Below are 17,716 nucleotides of genomic sequence, written 5' to 3' on the forward strand. Positions count from 1 at the left end.
TCAAAGGATGTATCCTGTTTTTTCACTGGGGCGAAGACGCCAACGTCCTGCCAAGACGAACAGGACGTAGTGTAAAAGCGGGGAGCTCCTGTCCGAAGTGATCAGAGACCTCCAGATTCACTAACTTTCTTTTTCGTTCTCCGTTGCTATAAACTGTTTTTAAAATGGCTCCGGTGCAAATTGGTCCAGATGGCCAACTGGTCCCGGCCGGGGGTCCAACTTCAGCGCCTCAGCCCCCTCCTCCAGGTGCCCCGGCAACGCATGGCGTCCGACTTAGCCTGCTGATCGAATTCCTCCTGCAAAGAACCTATCATGAAATCACCCTGTTGGCTGAACTGTGAGTACTGACAGGTGGCCAGTTAAGTTAGTTATCTAGCGACTTTGTTAGTTATAGCTAGTTAACGTTATGCGCTTTAATTGTTAGCTTGCTATTTAGCTACTTAGCTGTCAAAAGTGGCCGATGCGATGGTGGAGCGATTTCCCCGTTTGTCGCATTTTCTGGAGCCCCTGGTTACTGTCAACACTTTTCCCTGACATGGAATTCGTCTGCTGTTGATTGCCAGGGAAATTAGCTGACCCATCCTCTTCTCCTGATCGTTCGGTTGTTCGACCATGGTTTATAGTCAGTGGTTCCACCGATGGGAACTTGTTTGTGTATTTAAGTACAGTTTGGCAGTTAAATGTTGTTTTAAAAAACAGTCGCAGTCGCGTTGAGTGAAAACCGCACAACTTACCGAAGTAGAGCTGAATTTACTCATGTATATCAAGGTAATATTTGGTTCAAGCAGGTGGTTGTGGAACTTTTCTCAACAGGTTTGTGTGGACTTTTCAATATAAGGTTACACACGCCTAGTTTATTTACCAACTGTAAGAGAATAATTGGATTATTTTAGGAATTTACTTCATTTACAGGTACGTTCAAGCTTGTATTTAGAGACATCGGCTGTAATAAACAAAGTTTCGCATCCATTTAGTGAAGGATGCGTATCGTGCTCTGATTTATATCTGTATCCGCGGAGCCAACTGTATGTACATTTTTTATTAAAACCTTTCGCCAAGTATGTATGAGCCTTGTTTTCTTTGATGCTACAGCAACAAACATCGCCGAGCCTCTTAGATTGGATTTGCAGTGAAAGCAAAGAGTAAATTTGGTTTGACTAACGAAGCCAGTCCCCTGCACTGCATGTGAAAGCATTAGCTCCCTGTTGCTGCGTAAAGGTTTCCTGACCCCTCCCACTGCAGTAATGCGTTTTCAGAGGCCAGCATGCAGCAGTTAAACTCCTCCCACATACTGTGTGACTGACATGCATCACAGCTGGAGGTTCTCATGGAACGCATTTAAAACTGCGCGCACACACACAGACCTTTCATTGTCAGCTTCAGTTTAAGGCCCCTCCATGTGCCGAGTTACACACCCTGCTATGTGTGTGTGTGCGCGTGCATCTACAACCCTGTTTGCTTTCTCTTGCTGTGTATGGTTCATATACACTACATGGCCAGAAGTATGTAGACACCAGAACATCACACCCACATGTGCTTGTTGAACATGTCATTCCAAAACCATTAATATGGAGTTGGTCCCCCTCTTGCTGCTATAGTAGCCTCCGCTCCTCTGGGAAGGTTTTCCACTAGATTTTGGAACATTAGCAGGGATTCGTGCTATATTCTGGGCTAGTTATTATTGAGGATTCTCTTCCGCAGCTACAAAAATAACCTCTTTATTCTGTATAGCCTTGTCCAGACATGGTTGGCTTTGAAGTGTGGAGCTTTTTCCTCTGTCATTTGCTTTAAAGGAAGTTAATGCACATGGGCCTGGCTGGGTTGAACTCCAGTACTCTTAGTCCATGTGTCTTAATGCAGTTGGTAATTAGATGAGGTTTTGATAATGCTTTGATTTTGTATCATTAACTAAATGTATCTTATGTGTTACAGGCTACCCAGGAAGCCAGACATGGAAAGGTAAGTGTTTGTCTCGACACAAGGAGAAGCGAGTCATAAGAACTGAGCAAATTTACTGAAAGTATGTGACTGTGGAGCCACCTTTGAATCTCAAATGCTTGCCTTTTGACAGGAAAGTCGACATTGTGCAGTTTGCTAGTCGGACCCGGCAACTCTTTGTGAGGCTGTTGGCGTTAGTGAAGTGGGCAGGAAATGCTGGGAAGGTGGAGAAGTGTGCGGTATGTGACCTCACTGTACACTTAGGAGTACTCTCTCAGTACTGTGCACACACACACAGCAGATCCTACAAAACCCACCAGCAACCTTCTGTCTGTATAAACTTATTTAGTTTGCATTATTCAATGTATAACACCGTATTTTTATTATTTTAACCGGTTGCCATTTTCTGCAAATAGGCTTCAATGTTTTGAATGGCTATATTTTTGTTTGGAATTAAAATGAAACGTGGTCAAGAATTCATGAATATCAAAAGTTAGATTTTACACAGGCAAATACCCATGAACTGTGAAACTGAAAAACACTGAGACCACTGTAAAAGAGGTTCTACAGTCCTGTTGAGTGTTTCAAGAAGATTGGCCCGTGTGGTTTCAAGGGTACTGTAGTCTTTCTGAAACTGAAGTTGGTTTTTTCTATCTGCAGATGATCTCCAGCTTCCTGGACCAGCAGGCCTTCCTGTTTGTAGACACAGCAGACAGGCTGGCTTCGCTGGCGCGGGATGCCCTGGTTCATGCCCGTCTGCCCAGCTTTGCCATCCCCTTTGCCATCGACGTGCTGACCACGGGCTCCTACCCGCGTCTCCCCACCTGCATTAGGGTAAGCTGTGTGCCCTGGGATGGTGCTGCAGTTCTGACACTGAGATTTCTGGGAATGTTTACGCCAAACAGATTTTCAGCTGCCTTCATACCAAAAGGCAGCTGAATGCCAACATCTTGACGGAACGGTTGCTAAAACCATTCACACGGACTCCTCATGGGAAGTAGCAAATGGATCATGCCATCAATCGTCATAAATGCTTGCTGATGCAGTGTTTGTAGCAGGATGGATCATGCTATCAATCATCATAAATGCTTGCTGAGGCAATGTTTGTAGCAGGAACGTGGACCACACATTTTAAAATTCTGATTGAACAACAAGTTGATATTTGTCCAACCTTGATAAGTTCACATGGTTGCGAGCGCTTCAGTGGTACTGGACATGTTGGTCTTTAACATGCAACATGGAGCAGCCAGCCTTTCTGTGCTGAAAACGCTTGTCCAGTGGTTGACAGTCATCTCCACAGGCACTGAATTTGTTGTGACTAACAAGCTGTTTGTCGTGGGGCAGTCCGGTAACACTGAGGGGACATGTGCCTGCAGGACAAGATCATCCCTCCTGACCCCATCACCAAAGCAGAGAAGCAGGCCACCCTGAACCAGCTCAGTCAGATCCTGCGTCACCGCCTGGTCACCACAGACCTGCCCCCGCAACTGGCCAACCTCACCGTGGGTAAGCTCTGCCCCTTCCCATGGCGACCATCAATACCCATCAGTACGGTTGTGGACTGGAATTCCCCAAAAATTCTCCACGGGCCACATAATGCTAATTCGTGGGAGGAGATGTACATAAGGTTGTACACCAACACAGAGTGACTCACGTGTTGTCACCTTGTCTTAGCCAACGGGCGGGTGAAGTTCCGGGTGGAGGGCGAGTTCGAGGCCACGCTTACAGTGATGGGGGACGACCCGGACATCCCGTGGAGGCTTCTGAAACTGGAGATCCTGGTGGAGGACAAGGAAACGGGAGGTGAGGCCAAAAATGTGGGAATGGGCCTGATACAAAGTGCTCTTATTAAAATCAATATTAAATGCACTAAAAAAATATATTCTGTACAGATCCTTTCATATAAGTTTACAGCTTTAATTGAATACTGGAAAGCTATATATTTTTTTTTAAAACCCATACAGGTGTATTGCTTCAGTTTACATTATTTTTGTAAGTACCTTAAAGTCAATCACATGCCCAACCCTTTTTAACTTGCCATGGCAGGGAGCGGTTTCTTTTTTTCCCCTCATACATGAACACATCTGCCTCGTGGCAATGCCCCCATCAGTTTGACCGATCCCATCGGTGTGAGAGAACAGTGCATTCACCCCGTTTGTGACCCCTCTGCCCCCGTCTCCTGTCCCCACACAGACGGAAGGGCCCTAGTGCACAGCATGCAGGTGAACTTCATCCACGAGCTGGTGCAGTCCCGCCTGTTCGCCGACGAAAAGCCCCTTCAGGACATGTACAACTGCCTGCGTATCCTTTAAATCCCACGAACCAGTGCTGCCTGGTTCTCCCTGCCCCTGTCCGAACACAGCACACCGCCTCTTGGTGGCCAGCGTTACTCTTTCAGCAGGCTTGGTTTGCTCTGTGTGATGGTGTAGGTACAGTGGTTTATATTTAGCGTAGAGTGTGCGAGCTCTCCGTGTCCCTGCCCACCTCTTTGTCCTGCTGTGCATGATGGGTAGGTGGTGCGCATAGTGCACAGTGTGAAAGCTGAGTGTGCAGTGACGTGTCTCTGGCCATGCAGATAGAATAGATATTGGCTGTGCTACAGTGTGTGCCTTGGCCAGCCCTTCATGTCCTCTCAGGTGTACATTTTGCACTGGGGAACACAAGTGGGGTGAAGATAGGTGTGTTGTTTTTCTGGGCCCACGGGAGTGCTGCGACCGTATTCGTCGGGGGTGGGGGTAGGGTGGGGGGAGTCGAGTGCGTCTGTCTCCGAGGGCTGCTGGCCGTCTGGAGTGGCCTCCCGTAGAATGTGTGCTTTCGGTTGCTAAGCAGCAGAGTGGTCAGCGCCCCATTGTAACAGCTCTGCAGCCCTTGTGCTCAGCTGGGGTCGCGTTTGGAATGTGCCATTCAAATAAACAGGAGCTTCTGACAGTGGCGCAGAATGCAGTCTCGGCTCGGAAGCTTTGCACCCTCACAGTACCCTTGCTGTTTGGCCATTGTCTCATATTGTGTGTGACACTGGAAGCATAGGACTGCAAAAAAATGGCTTAAAGCAGCAAGGAAATTGTAGCCGACATGATTAAAAGCAACCGTTTTTTTTTACCAACCAGTTTATCCGGGAATTCATTTTAATGAGGCTGTCGGAGCTTTCCCGAGCCTCACCTCACTCACATCTGAGAGCTGAGTGGTGAGCGGTCTCTTATGAGAGAGGAAAGACGGGAGAGGGCGTGAAAGAGAGTGTGATTAGCGCGTGACTCCTCTGCATCTCCCGCGGCCTCTTTCTCTAGGAAGGGTTCCCTCGGATAGCAGAGGACGCTGCTAAGAGTGATGACTCATTTCAGAGCAGACGCTCACACCCATCTGAGCCCCCTTTCTGGAGTTTGTACTCATCCTCTAAAACTAATAATTAGTCCAATTATATAGTTATACCTTTTCAATGGAGAAAAAAAGCAGGAACCTCAGTCACACTCCAGGACCTAGATTTATCCACCCCTGCCCTGGACAATGAATTCCATTCTCGTTTGAGTCTGATCTGGGTGAGGGCATCTGCAGGAGAACGTCGGGGATCTGTTGACTGGCTCGTCTTGGTTCTCAGAAATGCAGTTTAACTGCGTGTTTCCTGAATGCTGAGGACCCGTTGCGTCCTCTTCCCCTGAAGGCTCTGTGAAATGCCGGGCAAGAGTGACGGGCACCAGTTAGGCCTCAGTCTGGAAGCCTGTGTTCATGCTGCTGGCATCTCACCTTCAGTCTGGTCTCCTCTGTATTTACTGGATACTGCTCTTCGTTATTTTTGTCTAATGGGTCATTACACGCTGTCTGATATCTCCTCAGTGACTTTGTGTTGGCTTAGAGGAGACCATCCGGGCCCACGCATCTGCATATTGGCTCATCATTCAGCTTTAAGCCCTATTCAGGCTGTATCCATGCTTTGGCACAGACATTCAAAGGCTTGTATTATTAAAATACTGAAATACTGTAAATATTGGAATAAGCAAGCTGTATCTCATAAATGTAGCAGTGTTTAGCAGTGTTGTACTGAATCTTTTTCGTAGCAGTTTTTTTGTGGTTCGCATTGGTTTATTTTTAGTCCAGGGAGAGGGGAGCTTTCTGTTCGGACTGACAAACAAGTGAATCAGGAATGTGAAGGTTGGCCACACAGTTGCAGGCTTTTCCACGTGCTGTAGATATGAATGAGCCCTGTGCTCTGAATCTACCCTGGATAACAGTGACTGTTATGTTCCCCCCGCGCTTCAAATGCACTCCTGTAACCTCAGAATGCTACTGCTCCCCCAGCGGCCTCCTTAATTCCAAAAACACACACACCGAAACGCAACGTGCGCAGCCAGCCAGGTCTTCCCTGCATGTAATCAATGCGGTGTCGCCATTTTGATCCTTATGTGGATTCGAGACACAAGGTGTGCATTTTGTCTCATCTTTGTTCTTAGCTTTCCCAGCCCTCTGTGGTGTAACCAATGGCGGCACAGAGCCGCCATGTTTTACGTGCTGATTGGGCGTCGAGGCCGCGCGGTGCTTTACGTAGCGGAGGCGGTTGTTTTTTTTTTTTCCCCGCGCGTGTTCAGAACACGGCGCGGTCGTCCAGCGGTTTGACGGCCCTTGACCCCGGGCGCTCCAGACTCGTTCTGCCTGTCGCTGCAGCTGGAGGTGCTGCACTCTCAGACCCTGATGCTGGTCCGCGAGCGCTGGGGGGACCTGGTCCAGGTCGAGCGCTACCTGCCCGCCAAGTGCCTCACTCTCACCGTCTGGAAGTAAGCGTCCGCTCCTCGCCTAAAGACGAGGGGCACGGAAAAAGCCCGTTTGAGTTTAGGCAGACTCGTTGACCTGATGATGGCCACCCGTGGTCCCGTCTCCGTTTAAAACGCACTGTAACGTCTCCAGCCAACAGATCCTGGGCCGCAAGACGGGCTCCGCCTCCGTCCACAAGGTCAACATCAAGATCGACGAGTCCGACGGCTCTAAACCACTGCAGATATCCCATGAGCCTCCACTGCCAGCCTGTGACTCCAAACTAATGGAGAGAGCCATGAAGGTAACAAAAAAAACAAAAAACTTGTCACTGTACTGGAAAACACCTCCACAGCATGCATATTGTCTGTAGTCTGGCAGTTTTCAGCATCTGTATCTGATGATGCGGGACCTTCTCAGCCCCGTCTGCTTCCTGGTGTGTTCGTTAGTTTGAGGACGGGCTGTTCCAATGACCCGGCCGTGTGCAGCAACACCGTGCGCAGAGTGGCCGCTCGTCCGGCTTGCTTACGGATCTGGAATATGCGCGTTGGCATGGTGACCTTCAGCTGCGGGGAAGGAAGAAATGCCGCCTCGCATTCCGATTATGTTTGGCCCATGAGAAACAGGAAGCGGGGCCTTCCTCTCTGACAGAGACGCCACTGTCTGTTCCCCTCGCCTCCCCTTCCCGCAGATCGACCATCTGTCCGTGGAGAAGCTGCTGATCGACAGCGTCCACGCTCGCTCCCATCAGAAGCTGCAGGAGCTCAAAGCCATACTCAAGGGCTACAACCCCGTCGATAGCTGTGAGTGTCGCCCCCCCACGCAGCCCCGTGTCATGCTACCATAAGAGCGGTCCAAGTGGCACCCAACACCGTTTCCATATGCTAATATGTTGACACTCCAGTCTGAAATGAAGATGTGCTGGATAGAGTCTCAGCAGTATGCTGAGCAGATAATAATAATAATAATAATTGGTGGTCTTCTCTTTCAGCCTTCATCGAGACTGCTCTTCCCACCCTGGTCATTCCCATCCTGGAGCCCTGCGGGCGCTCCGAGTGTCTCCACATATTTGTCGACTTGCATTCCGGAACGTTCCAGCCCATGCTGTATGGAATCGGTAAGCAGCAGGCTAGGGGACTGCTAGGGACATTTATGAGGTGAAATCTGTTCATAAACCTCTTATTCAAATCAAAGGCTGAACAGAACAGTTTGGAAAGGAAAAAGGGAAAGATATTTTAAACAGCCTTTTTTTCCCCTTATTTAATTTAAGCGGAGGATGAGATGGAAACTGATCGGCTCAGGTGCATGTGTGTGCTTCTCTCTAGACCAGTCCATGCTGGATGACATTGAGAAATCGATCAACGACGACATGAAATGCATCATCTCCTGGCTGCAGCAGCTCAAGTAAGACCCCCGGGCTCATGGCTTCTAGTAGGCCACTCGGATGCCTGAAACTCAGCTCCCCTGAGGCCCGTGAAGACCTGTTTTAAGCCTTTATTATCGGTTCCTGTCCTTTTTATTTGGCTTGCAGCTGCTTTTTTTCTGCATAATACAGGGAAAACACCTCCGAGGGTGGGCACAAGCGACCCCACAGGTCTTACTTTTAATAAAGGTGTCCCTCGCGTCTGTGTGAGCGGCTGACCGGGGGGCCCCAGCAGTGGGAGGGGTGGGAATGTCCTCAGGGCTGACTGGGCTGTGATGTTGAGAAAGGTGTTATGCATTGTAAAGAAGAACCAGCTGCTGGCACTGTGGCAGCTGTTCACAGGGGCCTTGTCTGCCTACCATCTCTCATTGCACACAGCACACTGTGCACACGTGTGTGTGTGTGGATTCCTATGTAGTGTGTACTACACATGTTCTGTTACTACTACGTGTGTACATATACACAGTATGAAGTGTGGTGGTCATGTTAATAATGATTAATCGCTGTGAGGATGCATCTGTTAGACCAGAGTTGGATCTGAATCTCAAATGAAGCTTTATTAATCGGTAAATTTGGAAACGTACTTGCAGTTACGTGAGAATTTCATGTAAATATATAGTCTAAATATTGAAGAGTTTTTAAGTATTTTGGAAATTAAATGGTTTTTGTTTGAAAATTGTTTTTTTAAATGTATTTATCTTTGCAGATGTATAGTTTTAAAGGGTTATTTCAAATATATATTTGAAACCAGGTCTGTGTGTCTGTGAAGGTTTTGGCTGGGGCAGCAGAGGTGCTGTATGAGTATAATATTGCTTATTACCCTTCTTGTTGTGAAGGTTTTGGCTGGGGGAGCAGAGGTGCAGGCAGTCAGTCAAACACCTCCCGACCATATGCAGCGACACCCTGCACCTCTCTAACTCCGCCTCCCACCCCGTCGGCAGCCTGTCCAAGCACCGCCTCTTCATCAAGCTGACACGCCTCCCTCAGTACTACATAGTAAGCCCCGCCCACAGGTCTCCCTTCACACTTGCGCAAGCACCACATCTGCCTGTAGAGGGCTGTGAAATGTACGAATCAGGGCCAGTGTACGACTGCACAAGTGCTCAGACCTGTGGCCTCTATCATGAAGCAGGATTACTGAGTTAGCCGGATGACTGCACCGAGTGAAAACCCGGAACGGCTCTTTTCACTTCAGTCCATGTTCCGGATTTGGGAGGGTTCCAGGTTTTACTCAGCGCAGTCATCCGGCTAACGCAGTAATCATGCTTCGTGATACAGGCCACTTGGAGACGGAGGCCACAGTGATGTAAGCGATCAGCCGAATCAGGTTTTAGTTTCAGACTGAAGCAAGTGTGCAGTCCAGTTTGTGCTCCCGGTCTGCAGAAAGCACTGTTTTTAACATTCAGCTGTCCCCAGGGGGAGTAGCTTATTAAGAGAGAGCTTTCCCGTTGTTGCCTTGCTGAAACGTGTCAGTCAGTGCTGGCCCCCTTAGCCCCTCCCACCCTGTCATGGCTCCCTGCAGGTGGTGGAGATGTTCGAGGTGCCCGGATGCCCCACGGAGCTGCAGTACAAGTACTACTTCCTGTCTGTGATGCAGCTGGAGGGCGAGGAGGGCCCGCCCTGCGCCCAGCTGCTGCAGGAGTTCAAGCCCAACCTGGAGGAGCTGCTGCAGGACGCCGCTGCTAGCCGGGCCGCACGACCGGGAGCCAAGAGGAAGGTGGGGCTCCAGGATAACAACGCGATGGGCTCGTAACACGAAGGTTGCAGGTTCGATTCCCAGCCGGGGCGCTGCCGGTGTACCCTTGAGCCACGTAGCCGACCGAAATAGCCTCAGTGATGTAAGAAACCCCTCGGATACAGCGAACAGCGGAAGTATCTGAGTGGAAAGCGTGTAGTCTTACGCGGTGCTACTGGAACGGGATTCATTTAACGTTATCTCAGCTATCTGACTCCCAAATATAATGTCTTATCCTTTCCTCTCTGCTAACAGTTGTACATAGGAGACTGCCAGTGATCCGCCAGTAGTCAACGCTATCCGTTGTAGGCAGTAGATACGTACGTGCCTCTGGCAGGTATAGCCTGCATAGATACAGTAGTTTATCCTGCTACGGCACTAGTGTAATATGCGAGTGACTACAGGGTGCTGATATACTGAGTTCTATGCTTATGTTAGGACCCTGAAACTGCTAGGTGTGCAGCAGTAACAGTCAAAAAAGGAATGCCAGGTTAAAGTGAATGCAGTTTATTTTACAGTATGTGCAATGACGATAATATACAAAGTGTGTGTAGTGAGATGGCTCTGCGCATATGAACAGGAGGTTGTATTGCCATTGCGCCTTTCCCCTTATATATTCAAAGATCAAAGCAAAATGCCAAGTCATCAAATGAAGACACAATCATGGCAAAACACTATAAATCAATGATCCTACTCGCACTATCTCTCTAAGCATATCACACTGGGTAAACCTTTGTATCTGGCCGGACACTGACTCATAGATAGCAAGATCATTAGTCAGCACCCCACCACCAAAGGCACCAACTTGTTCCCCGTGACATCAGTTTCCCAACAATACAAAACAATGATTACATTGCATTATGGAGAACCTAAAGTTCACATAATGCTGATCCAATCAGATGTTTTGCAACTGAGCACTGTCTCTTCATCACGGTTTGCTGACTCCTGGTCAGCACAGTGAACACAGTCTGTTTTCCTTGGAGGGTCTGATGAGAGGCAGATCTGTGAACTGCCCTACAGTAAAATAGGCAGCTGTATGAATGGATTGTATGTAAGGGCCTGTGTAGTTGCCCTGGCTGAGGGCAGTTCTGTGTGCAGTTACAGCACCGATGCTGGCACACGTTCTGCCCTTCCTCGGGCCCCATAAAGAGGGGTAAGCAGTCAGCGTGCGACGGCCGACAGGCCCGACAGTCTCACTTCCTCTTAACCACGCTTCTGGGGTTCCCCCCACCTCTCCTCAGATATGCAAGATTACTATCATCATCATTATTATTAGTAAACATCCTGCTATGCCATCATCCCCCTGCTGGACAGAGAGAAATCTGTTTAAATCTACACAAGAACATTAAAATCTGTAACCAGTGCTGGCATTACAAGCGAGTACATTTGTTTCACTGCTGATGACACGAGCGTGAGAATGTCCTGGATTTACTGGGCTGTAGGGATGATAGAATGCCTGCTGTTTGCTGATTAGTGTCATAGTGAGCTTGGAGTGTCATGGAGAGTGCCTGTAACTTGTGTGCGCATGTGTGAGCGTGAGCATGTTCGGGTGCCATGCATGTATGTGTCATTATTGGCAGCTTCTGTTCACCTTGTAGCTGGCAGGCCCTGCTTAGGATGATATCAGTATTGAGACACCGTATGACAGTCCTGGGGGGGGGGGGGGGGGTTGGCTGCTAACTGCCGTTTGGAACGAAGCGAACGAGAGTCTGGGGATTCCCTGACTGTGAACTGATTAGCATTATGTTATTAGTTTATACACCAGTGGTGCCCAAAGGAAGGCTTGGGGCTCATCAAAATGAAGTGAATGGTGAAAAAAGAGATTACTGCCCTGTTAATCTCACTGAAGTTTTTTTTATTTTTTATTGAAGTAAGTATATAAAAAATGTATATGTTCAAATTAGGCAGCCAACCCAATATAACTATCTTATCACACAGGTTTAAGAATTGTCTGAGGCCATTTTCACAACATAATTGGCTATGCAAGCTGAAACTGTACAAAAATAGGATTTAGAGAAAAACTACTTGCTTTTTCACCTGGGAGTTAATATTTTGGCAAGCAGGCCATTACTGACATTATGGGTTGGCTCTAAACTATAGGCACACCTGGTATAGACATCTGGTATATACATCTCTGCTGCAACATTCAAGGGCATACAAACTGTTGAAACAAGACGCGAGACAAGTTTTCAAGTTGGAGTTGTACAGTCTAAATTTAGCTGCCATGAGTTCACACTCCCTCCCCCTCATTCTCCCTGTCTCTCTATCTCCCTCCCTCCCTCCCACTCCCTCTCTCCCTCCCTCCTCCCACTCTCTCCCTCCCTCTCTCCTTTCCTGCCCCTTCCCCCCCTCTCCCTCCCTCCCTCCCTCCCCCTCTCTCCTTCCCACACCCTTCCTGCCTCTCTTGCTCTCTCCCTCCCTCTGGGCTGACAGCTGTCTGGAGACCAGGCTGCAGTGGAACCCAAGAAGCCCAAGCGCTCTGGGGAAATGTGTGCCTTCAACAAGGTCCTGGCTCACCTGGTGGCCATGTGTGACACCAACATGCCCTTCATTGGGCTGCGCTGCGAGGTGAGTGCACTGTTCTGCATGAGCCCTGTGCACACGCGCCTCTCTGATACCGCTGTACGTGTTTCTCCACTGGAGACCTGTGAAGGTTTCCTCATCTGCTTGTCCTCTGCTTCCAGCTGACCAACATGGAGATCCCTCATCAGGGAGTGCAGGTGGAGGGGGATGGGTGCAGCCACGCCATCCGCATCCTCAGGTAATACGCAGAACACAAACACACGTACGCACACGCTCACAGTGCGTGTGTGTGTCTGTTTATATGCCAGTGCTGATCTCTCTCTCTCTCCCTCCCTCTCCCTCTGCTCCCAGGATCCCGCCCAGTAAGGGTGTGAGTGAGGAGACACAGAGGGCTCTAGAGCGCTCCCTGCTGGACTGCACCTTCCGGCTCCAGGGCCGCAACAACCGCACCTGGGTGGCGGAGCTGGTCTTCTCCAACTGCCCCCTCGCCAGCACCTCCAGCAAGGAGCAAGGTCAGAACATGCCCCTGTGTGGTCCAAAATGCACCAGAGAGCCTGACAGAACACACCCGCATGGCCCAAAACACACCAGAGCCTACAAAGGCTGCTTAACACTGTCTTCATAATGTTAAAATATGCATATATTAACTTGATCTTGAATTAAGGAGGATGGCGGTTCATGTGCATCTTAACAGGCAGACTTGCAGTCACCTGATCAAGCAGCAGGGGTCGCTAGAGAGCAATGAGATACAGATCCCCCTACTGCTTGAATCCCTTCCTAACTTCAGGCAGTGCCACAGCGAATTGTGCATACTATGCAGTCGGCACTGGCACGGGTCAGGATTCAGTCCAGGACCGTGGGGTCTGTCCATGCACCACAACGGAACCTTAAACAGACGAGTGAACCCAGTGTACTTGGAACACTGTTTCCAGCCATTCAACATGAATCCCATTTTGTGGGAAAGAAAACCAAAATTGTTCTACCTCACTGCTCTCCTAGTGAAAATGCGGTGAGCAGTTGGAGGCTTTTTCTTGAGATGAAGTCAATTTTCCAGGCCGTTTGTCCTGTCTCCTGATTGTACTGGATGTGAGAGTATTACTGATGGCTTGCACTGGAGCGGAGGGGCTCCAGGCAACATGGCGGAAAGGAGAGAGCTGGGATTTGACGTGTGCGTTTGTGTCCGCAGCCTCTACGCGCTACGTGTATCTGACCTACGAGAACCCCCTGTCGGAGCCTGTAGGGGGACGAAAGGTGGTGGAGATGTTCCTCAACGACTGGAGCAGCATCAGCCGGCTGTACGAGTGTGTGCTGGAGTTCTCCCACTCCCTGCTGGGTATGCCAAACACCTCTGCCCACACGCGAGCATACCAGAGAAAATTCAGACATGCTCCCATAGTCACTCTGCTTTGTGCTCCAGTACCTGTATTCATGGCCAAAGGGCCACTGAGCAGTTTTGGCATTCAGCAGACTCTTCTATTCAGAGAAACCAAACACAGATTACATTTTAACTTACAATCCATTAACACAGCTGGATGTTTACTGAAGCCAGTCGGGTTAAGTACCTCGTTCAAGGGTACGACAGCAGCTGGGAATTGAACCTGCGACCCTTCAGGTTGCAAAACCCAACACTACACTGCTACCCTGAGATGGTTTCCTTCATTAGACAGGGACCTTCGCTGCATGAGCGGACATTTTTGCCTCTGAAGCTTTGTCCTTAGAAGAGCCGCCGTTCAAGGAGCCAAACCCCTGAGCTGTCAAGCGCGTTCACTCAGTTTCTGAAAGCCTGTCGCCACCTCTGTCTCCTTTCCACAGACCTGCCGTCCTACCTCAGCCTCTTCTCCGAGATCCGGCTGTACAATTACCGCAAGCTGGTCCTGTGCTACGGCAGCACCAAAGGAAGCTCGGTGAGTTGTTGTGGAGACGGGAAAGGATTCATCGTGCTGAATCACAGTAATCATTTTTCCTGTAGCTGTACATCTGTATATTGGTTATATTGCCTTCGCTACTACGCTACACCGCTACTGTTCCGCATTACCAGCTAAGTGAGTGGGGGTGGAAGGCCGCTTGTGCTCGTGTCTGCTTCATCATCCATAAAGGCATCAAAAGGAAAGGTCAGGAACTCGCATCTCTGAAACCCTCACCCAATAGTCTACGTGACACCTTGGCTGAAAGGTCAAAAATGTTTTCTGCCCAGTGCTGCTGCTGTTGCAGAATTCCCGAAAGCCAGAACAGAGCCCAGTGTGTGGCCTGCCGGGAGTGAGGGACTCCCACAAAGAGCGCTCTGTCCTCCCTCTCGTGACTCCTCTCCACTGCTTTCTACCCCCAACAAATCGCAGTGCAGCCATGCAGATATCTGGCTATGCTCCACCGCACTGGTTTTCATAATGTCTTTTGAGTGTTTAGGGGAAAGGTTTTTGTAAGTTCGGCCCATATTGATGAACCTGGTCACAGAGTGTCTGGGCATCGCTCTCTAGCTTCCCCCCCCCTCGATTCCCAATCGATTCCTGCTTTCTGTCGTCTTTCTCCTTCAGGTGACGATCCAGTGGAACTCCGTCACGCACAGGTTCCACATCTCGCTGGGCACGGTTGGACCCAACTCGGGCTGCAGCAACTGCCACAACATCATCCTCCATCAGCTGCAGGAGATGTTCAATAAGACGCCCCATGTGGTGCAGCTGCTGCAGGTACCTTTGGCTAGGCCTTTGTTCCCAGCGGCAGCATCCAGGCTTTGGGCTCCAGTCCAATGCCAGCTCACGCTTTGGTCACACACTGGTGTCTAAAATATTGTTTCCTTGTAGATTTATAAGCCGTTACTGTATTTTACAGTCATTTCTTTTGCCAAACTCAGACTCACTAGTGACCTAGTGACAACAGTTGTACTGTCCTCATTTTTGGGTTGGGAGCGACTGTTTAATTGAAGTCCTCCGAACGATCAGACTTTCTGGAACTCCTCTCCTCTTGGCAGGTACTGTCCGACACGCAGGGCCCCCTCAACGCCATCAACAAGCTGCCTACGGTGCCCATGCTGGGCCTGACCCAGAGAACCAACACTGCCTACCAGTGCTTCTCCATCCTGCCCCAGTCCCCCACGCACATCCGCCTGGCCTTCCGCAACATGTACTGCATCGACATCTACTGCAGCAGCCGGAGCGTGGTGGCCATCCGCGACGGGGCCTACAGCCTCTTCGACAACACCAAGATCGTGGAGGGCTTCTACCCCGCGCCCGGACTCAAGGTAGAGCAACGCGGGGACGCAAACCCAAGCGTGCGGCCCCACGATGACCAAACGGCCCTTACTGTCAGTTTCCTCCTTCCCAGGTAATGGAGCTAGGCCTTCCTGAGCGAAGGGCTGTGGCACATCGGAGGCCAGTCGTTTTACGGTGTGACGTGTCCTTGACAGACATTCCTGAACATGTTCGTGGACAGCAACCAGGACGCACGAAGGCGCTCCGTCAACGAGGACGACAACCCGCCATCGCCGGTGGGCGGCGACGTGATGGACTCCTTCATGTTCCAGCTCCAGCCAGGGCAGGCTCCGCAGCAGGTGGGTGTGGCTTCACCGCGCGCGACAACAACCTCACCGGTCTGTGCCACCGCAAGGCTTGGCTCAATTGCTCTCTCTCCCTGTCTCTCTCTCTCTCTCCTTTAAGTTTGTGAAGCAGCAGCCGGGCGGCGGAGTCTACCCTCCCCTCACGTCCCCGCCCAACCCCTACCACTCCAACGTGGCCCCCTCCCCGTCCATGATGCCCACGCAGTCTCCTGGTAAGAGCTTTACATGTCTGGGACTACGGCATTGGTGTCTTTATGCTTGAGCCTGAGCGCCTAAGGCTCGGGGACTGCCCTGATGTGGACCTGGAAGGGGCGTCGAGTCGTTGAGTCATCAACCCAGCTTGTAGTTCATATGCGTGGTTACCTTCACTGTGTGTTTGTGTGCGATCGCGCGCGCGTGCTCACGCTCATATTGTCTCTGTGCCCATTCACACCCATCAAATGCGTTGTGGTTGCACCGGAATAGAAAGTGGAAGCATGTATTCAGCCTCGCCCCCCCCTCCCCACCCACCCGCCATTTCACTGGGGGCTTAGAGGCCCCTGGTGTCCACCGGCCGGCTTCGGCCTGCATGCGACGTGACCTTGCTGGGCCGGCGTGTGTCTCTGACGGAGCCCCAAATGATTGGTTGATTGTGTGCAGGGAACATCCACGCAGCCAACTCCCCTAGCGGTGCTCTGCGGGCCCCCTCGCCCTTCGGCCCCGCCCCGTCTCCCTCCTCTCTGGGGATTTCTATGGGGCAGACTTCCAGCTTTGCCAGTCCGCATGGTAAGTGCACGATGTGATCGCGCTTAGGGTGGGCGGTGGCAAGAGCAGCAAGCTAAGACAGGTGAACGGGGGCACTTTGGGCGAACGGGGCACTTTTTTTCCCCCCTCCTCAAAGGCGTGGGGATCGCTTTCGGAATGGGCTCGTTCTGACCCAGAGGCTTGCCTGCTTGCCCGCTGTCCCGCTCGCTCCTAACGGGGTAGATAAAACCCGGACCGGGAAAGTTTGATTAATGTGCGTCTTGCTTCGGGAAAGGCAGGCTGGATGTCGAAGCGGAGTGGACTTGGGTAATTAGTTCCTACCTTCGAGTGCGCACCTATTTGTTTCCTCTCGGCTCCTCCAGGCCTCCACCTGTCACATTAAGCGAGGATTCACAGTTGCTGCAGTAACTGTGTGGCGAGCTCTGGGCATAATAGCGCTTGTTTTAATGAGCGTGGCATGCTTTCAAAATGGCGCCAAATGACCTCGAGCATGACACACAGACTGTGAACCGGTACAATGAAACAATTACCATGACCGCTCATTTTCTTGGGGGGGGGGGGGGAAATTAGCCCGCAAATTAAATTCATTTAACTGTTTTTCACGCTGCGTGCAGTTTATGAACGATTTTTTTTTTCCCTCCTGAGTGGAGAACAAGTGTTGCAAGTGTTGCTTCCTTTTGTACATGGAATGCGTTTAGTGCAAGGTGTGTCTCTGATTTAGAAAGTCGGGTATTATAAACGGTCAGCCTGGGTCCCCCTTCTATTAAATTCTGGAGGAGTATTCCAGTGTTTTGTGCCTGTCTGGGGACGGGACCAGGGCAGAGCTGGTGCTGGTTTTCTTTAGCGGTGCCTTCCCTCAAAGCACACTCTGGGAGTGATTACACCACTGGCCAGAGCTTCCTTCCTCCCCCTGTTACTGTCAGGTGGTATAATCCATCTGATCTGGGCTGATCAATGCCCTTTTACTTTCACAAGGAGTTCTCTGATGTGGAGAAGAAGCCAGGGGTGTTGGATGGGCAATGCAGGCTGTGCTGTTGTTGGGTCCCTGGAAGGTGGCGAGTTT

The 17,716-nt window shown here is 50.4% G+C and overlaps 1 protein-coding gene and 1 long non-coding RNA gene across 3 annotated transcripts in view; one reads left to right on the top strand and one right to left on the bottom strand.

Moving 5' to 3' along the window:
• The window catches only part of LOC135241207 (uncharacterized), a 25,446-nt gene continuing 7,730 nt past the window's right edge, over positions 1-17,716 (bottom strand). The window contains exon 4 of the long non-coding RNA XR_010325935.1: positions 1-3,716. This is a non-coding gene — a long non-coding RNA (uncharacterized LOC135241207). The remainder of the gene's footprint in view (positions 3,717-17,716) is intronic.
• LOC135241203 (mediator of RNA polymerase II transcription subunit 14-like) overlaps positions 165-17,716 on the top strand; it is a 21,712-nt gene continuing 4,160 nt past the window's right edge. The window contains exons 1-24 of one of the 2 annotated variants that reach the window (XM_064311391.1): positions 165-337; positions 1,933-1,959; positions 2,072-2,177; positions 2,599-2,772; positions 3,315-3,444; positions 3,613-3,741; positions 4,132-4,239; positions 6,569-6,701; positions 6,832-6,982; positions 7,370-7,481; positions 7,670-7,795; positions 8,004-8,082; positions 8,938-9,097; positions 9,624-9,818; positions 12,270-12,404; positions 12,521-12,597; positions 12,711-12,871; positions 13,546-13,692; positions 14,172-14,263; positions 14,891-15,043; positions 15,325-15,594; positions 15,760-15,903; positions 16,010-16,121; positions 16,549-16,674. In XM_064311391.1, the coding sequence (XP_064167461.1) occupies positions 165-337; positions 1,933-1,959; positions 2,072-2,177; positions 2,599-2,772; positions 3,315-3,444; positions 3,613-3,741; positions 4,132-4,239; positions 6,569-6,701; positions 6,832-6,982; positions 7,370-7,481; positions 7,670-7,795; positions 8,004-8,082; positions 8,938-9,097; positions 9,624-9,818; positions 12,270-12,404; positions 12,521-12,597; positions 12,711-12,871; positions 13,546-13,692; positions 14,172-14,263; positions 14,891-15,043; positions 15,325-15,594; positions 15,760-15,903; positions 16,010-16,121; positions 16,549-16,674 (3,220 nt within the window). The remainder of the gene's footprint in view (positions 338-1,932; positions 1,960-2,071; positions 2,178-2,598; positions 2,773-3,314; positions 3,445-3,612; positions 3,742-4,131; positions 4,240-6,568; positions 6,702-6,831; positions 6,983-7,369; positions 7,482-7,669; positions 7,796-8,003; positions 8,083-8,937; positions 9,098-9,623; positions 9,819-12,269; positions 12,405-12,520; positions 12,598-12,710; positions 12,872-13,545; positions 13,693-14,171; positions 14,264-14,890; positions 15,044-15,324; positions 15,595-15,759; positions 15,904-16,009; positions 16,122-16,548; positions 16,675-17,716) is intronic. The other variant, XM_064311392.1, reaches the window with a different exon arrangement.

The sequence above is a fragment of the Anguilla rostrata genome, chromosome 15 (genome assembly GCF_018555375.3).
Source record: "Anguilla rostrata isolate EN2019 chromosome 15, ASM1855537v3, whole genome shotgun sequence".
NCBI classification, from domain to species: Eukaryota; Metazoa; Chordata; class Actinopteri; order Anguilliformes; family Anguillidae; genus Anguilla; species Anguilla rostrata.